Source organism: Corvus kubaryi, unplaced genomic scaffold, assembly GCF_017639235.1.
Source record: "Corvus kubaryi isolate FWS band 111438036 unplaced genomic scaffold, C.kubaryi_AGA036_p1.0 37385, whole genome shotgun sequence".
Classification (NCBI taxonomy): domain Eukaryota; kingdom Metazoa; phylum Chordata; class Aves; order Passeriformes; family Corvidae; genus Corvus; species Corvus kubaryi.
In genome coordinates this window covers 22,595,532-22,600,299 of record NW_024581127.1, presented here as the reverse complement: position 1 = coordinate 22,600,299, position 4,768 = coordinate 22,595,532, and the positions used below count along the sequence as shown (strand labels likewise).

The window sequence follows — 4,768 nt, the reverse complement described above, 5'->3', positions numbered from 1 at the left end:
AAGTTCTCTCGCTTCACCCTTCTGATTCTCTCCATCCCAACACAGGGGAAGTTGACTGAACGGCTGCATGGGGTTGAGCTGCCATATGGGGTTAAACCACAACTCTCCCCCAACCCAGTTCTGTTCTGTTCATAACCTTACAAAACAGCAGAACAGGCAGCAGGGCCTGAGTCCCATCACCCTCAGCTGCTTGTTTTCCAGGACTCCTGCATGGCTCTGCTATACTGTGATGGCATTACCAGTGCTTTGATTCAGCATTTTTAAGTTGCATTTTTCCTATTAAAAATTAAGAACAAACTACAGATAAAATAGGCAAGACTAAAGATGCCCTTACAGTGCCAGGAATATCAACACATTGCACACCCTCCAGGATTTTCTTAATAAATAAAGATCAACACCAAGAGACATTGGTTCATATGGCACTTACAGAGAAATTTAGGCTGGACAGGGCTTTCGAGGGCTTGCGGTCTCTTTGCAAGAGTTAACTTTTGTATTCAAACAATAGAGATAAATAAGATATTGTGTTATTTTAGGTAAGTTTCATGATCTCCAACAAGCCAGTTGTAAAAACTAGTTTTATTAACAACCTCGATTTAGAAAGAAGTCTAATATCCCACCAACATCCACATGTAAGCCAAGAAGCATTTCTAAAAAATTGCTACATATCATGTGAATTTTGACACAAACCAAGATGCTGGAGAGAGTAACAAAATATGAGGGTTCCTAAGTATTTTGTCACAAACCCAATACTAAATAACAATAAATTATTAGGACAATAACCTACAAATGTTGTGATACAGTAATAAGCAGAACCATCTCATAAAAATAAATTTTAATATTAACAACTCAATTTCATATGACTTTATATTAATATTTTTTTTCCAAAGTTCTAACAATGTTCAAGCTCTGTGGTGTTTACAAAGATGGGTTTATTCTCCTTCATTCTTCTGCACTGACTGCATGGCTTCTGCTTTAACTCTATTTCGTTTTCTTTTTCTTCTTTTCTTCTTTTCAGCAGAAGGCTCCTGACCCTCCTGTGTTTTCTTCTTTTTCTTCTTCAGACAGCTGAGAGGATTGGGGCCGCCTGCCCTTTTTCGTTTTCTTCTCTTTTCACCTTCTTGCTTTACTAGTCCTTCTTTTTCTTTAAGCTCCACAATACTTTGTTTTTGGTACTCTGGAACAAGCTGATTTGTCTGCAACTTTTGAACAAATGCCAAAGATTTAGGAGAAGGTTTGTCTAGCACCATAGTGTTCTGAATAATAAAGAGGAGAGGAATGCCAGGCTTCCTTTTCACTTTGTTTGATAAGTCCTGGTCCTGCAAAATTAAATACTTTAGTCAATATTTTTGGATTAAATGGTATTTGCAATTCAAATGCACCTACTTTTAATACAAAACTATGAAGATAAATTACATTATAAAAAAGATAAGAAACTTAATCTAGCAGATATACATGGCAGTGCCTTTCAGAGCACTCTAAATTTCAACTTCTCTCCTGACTAGCTGTATTTCTGATGCAAAATTTATCAACATTTTTTGTTCCTGCATGTATATGCATACATACATTTTTTGAGGAAAAAGTCCCAATTCACTTGTATGCAGACCACCATAACACAAGAAGTAACATAATTTCTTCTGTAATAATTTTCAAACTCCTGTGTCTTACATAAATACGAAGAATTCTACTACAAACCATTTTATATATATTGTGTATCATTTATACATGCAGTCCCAATAACAAACCCAAGAAAAAACTGCCTTTCTTATTTGTATAGTTATTTATTCTTTACTTCAAGATTTTTTAAAATTGAAGTTATATGGATGTTAACAATTTCATTTTTCAGACTACTGTGCAAAGCAGTTCAGGGAAGGGGATGCACACACAAGCAATATACAAATTAGCATTCACGAGTTGTTTTTTACATGTCAATAGGTAGTCATGATGTTTTGTACACTTTCAGCTCAACTACTCAATATCATTACAAAGTAAAAAAAATCTAGTTGTTCAAGTAAGAGAAAAGATTACCTGATTCATAATCAGGAAATACATTAAAGAGCAAGTAAGGCTTTACATGATTAATTCCCACAAAGTATTTAAAAACCTCATAATCGAGGTTATTGTAGGCTTCTTTATCCTTAGGTATCAAAGCATCACTTCAAAAGAAATGGACTTACATTTCCCATGAGCTTTTACCTGTGTAGCAATAAAGAAGTGATGAGGGTTGCCATCTTCAATCATGGAAAGTAAACAGGTTGAACCACTCACAGGATTCTTATGGTGAGAACAGCTTCGAACTTCAAATCTCTGGGCAATTAATTTTGCTCCATACAGTGCTTTCCCCAGTGATTCAAGTTCTTTTATAACACATCTGAAAACCAAAAGAGACAATGATTTTTAAACAAAAAAACCTCATACTTTTTACAACAGCAAAAGGCTGATGTGAGTTACTTAGGAATGAGCAACACCCAGTTGTTCAGGCTCTATGATTTGTAAATGGCAACGAGAAAAAAGCAATAGCCCATCTGAAGACATCAGCAAGGTTTCCTTGGCTGTAAACAAGATTAACCAGTAATAACATTAAGATATATTAAATGATTTAAAAATGATTCACATCAGTGACAATGCTGAGTCCTTAAATTTAAGTTTGGATACCACCTAGCATATGAACCACTACTTAACAAATAAAATTATTTTTTAAATTTAATTTATTTTAAAATTAACTTATTATAAAACTTTAAAATTTAATTTATTTTAAAAAATGGAAATAAAAGATCTGGGGAACAATAGGCCAGTCAGTCTCACCTCTGTGTCTGGCAAGATTATGGAGCAGATCCTCCTGGAAAGTACATAAATCATGTGGAAAACAAGGAGCTGACTGGTGACAGGCAACATGGCTTCACTAAGGGGAAATGATGAAAAATATGGTGGCCTTCTATGACAGAGTTACAGTGCTGATGGATAAGGAAGGGCAACAGATGTCACCCAACTGGACTTATGCAAAGCTTTTCACACTGCTCCACACAACATCCTTGTCTTTAACCTGGAGGCATGGATTTAACAGATAGATTACTTGGTGGATATGGGATTCACTGGAGGGTTGCACTTGAAGAGTTCCAGTAAACAGCTCAATGTCCAAGTGGAGACCAGTGACAAGTGTCATTCCCCAAGGGTTGGTATTGGGACCTGTTTAACATCTTTGTCAGTGACATGGACAGTGGGATCCAGTGCACCCTCAGCAAGTTTGCCATTGACACCGAGCTGTGTGGTGCAGTTGACTCTCTGGAGGGAAAGGATGCCATCCAGAGGGGCCTGGGCAGGCTTGAGATGGGCTTGTGTAATCCTTATGAAGTTCAACAATGCCAAGTGCAAGGTCCTGTATATGGGTCAGGGCAACCCAAGCACAAATACAGGCTGGGAAGAGAATGGATTGAGAGCAGCCCTGATGAGTGACCTGGAAGGTGTTGGTGGACAAGACACTCAACATGAGCTGGCAGTGTGAAAGCCTGGGCTGTGTCCAAGGCTGTGTCCTGGGCTTCATCAAAAGCAGTGTAGGCAGCAAGGTGAGGAAGGGGATTCTCCCCATGACTCCACTCTAGTGAGACCCCACCTGGGGGTCACAGCGAGTCAGCTCATTTCCCCAGCAAGGTTCTTTTCATAACATTGAGGTGCTGTCTCAGCAACTCAGTGTTCTGACAGCAGAGAAAATGAGTCCATTCAGCTGGCCTAAGTGGAACCTGGTCAAAATGACCAACAGATATTGCTGAAAGAAGCAGCAAGAAGTGACATTTCTACATGACAGGAATACAGTTTGGATCAAAACAATTCCCAAACACTTCACAGCTAAGGACATGACTCAATACTTTATACTGTTTGGAAGTGCAGGCCAGTTCCATATGCTGTGCAAGAAGGCTCAGTGTGTTTTTCAAGCCGAGGGTATACATCTTCCTGGTATTTTCACTAATTGCCTCCCTAGTGGGCAGTTGGCTATTCTGTGTTATTGCAGATATACAATGTAACTGGGTTTTTGTATTTTAATACATACAATAAACATAATTAAGTAATAACAAAGGCAACTTGGATGCAACTTCAGTATGTAGTGTACATGCTTTACTTCCATGTCTTTGTCTAGCACATCGTTGTCTTCTCTTGTCAACAGCTACTTTGGAAACAACCTGGCACTGGTAGGCTGCAGCTCCAGCAAGGCAGGAACTCGCCAGGCCCAGGAGATCTCAGCTTGCCCCTGCTGTTACTTCACCAATCAGACGCGGCGGGTGGGAAGGGCCTGGGAAGAGACCCACCCGGCCCTCCCTCACACAGCGGGCTTACCGCTGGCCCCTCATGCCACCTTCGGAAAGGCAGCAGGGTCTGAGGAATGCTCCCAACCTCTTGCAAGTCACCCTCAGCCCCCAGCGCCACCTCCTCCCCAGGGCCCCGGGAGGCCGGAGCGCGCTCCCCGCCGTACCGCGTGGTGCAGAGCTGCGCGGCGCCGTCCAGGTACCCGGGCAGCTGCTCCCGGATCTGGATTTTGTTCCGGAGCGCGGCCTGGCAGAAGGTGCCGTCCAGCAGCACCTGGAAGGGCTCGCGGAACTGGAAGTTGTGCTTGTAGAAGCCCATTATCTTCTTGGCGTGTTTCTGTCTCGTCACCCCCATGGCGCCCGCGCCGCCGCCCGGAACGGCCGCGGCTGCCCCGGAAGCTGCGCCAGGCCCGGGCGGGGCCTCTCCCGGAGAGCCGGAACCGGCCGGGCAGCGCCGGGGCCGCGGGGCCTCC

General features: G+C 42.1%; 1 protein-coding gene across 1 annotated transcript; it reads right to left on the bottom strand.

Moving 5' to 3' along the window:
• Positions 1–557: 557 nt before the first annotated feature.
• UTP23 (UTP23 small subunit processome component) lies at positions 558–4,696 on the bottom strand. Its single transcript, XM_042036394.1, has 3 exons — positions 4,463–4,696; positions 2,194–2,368; positions 558–1,316 (listed from the first exon to the last, which is right to left on the bottom strand). The coding sequence occupies exons 1-3, from the start codon at positions 4,648–4,650 to the stop codon at positions 930–932; spliced, it is 750 nt and encodes a 249-aa protein (XP_041892328.1). The 5' UTR covers positions 4,651–4,696; the 3' UTR covers positions 558–929.
• Positions 4,697–4,768: the final 72 nt, after the last annotated feature.

Coding starts and splice junctions, on each gene's coding strand:
- UTP23 (XM_042036394.1), bottom strand. CDS start 4,650: ATGGGGGTGACGAGACAGAAACACGCCAAGAAGATAATGGGCTTCTAC. Junction 2,369..4,462: donor GCGCAGCTCTGCACCACGCG/GTACGGCGGGGA, acceptor TTTGGTTTTCAG/ATGTGTTATAAAAGAACTTG. Junction 1,317..2,193: donor ACTTCTTTATTGCTACACAG/GTAAAAGCTCAT, acceptor TTAATTTTGCAG/GACCAGGACTTATCAAACAA.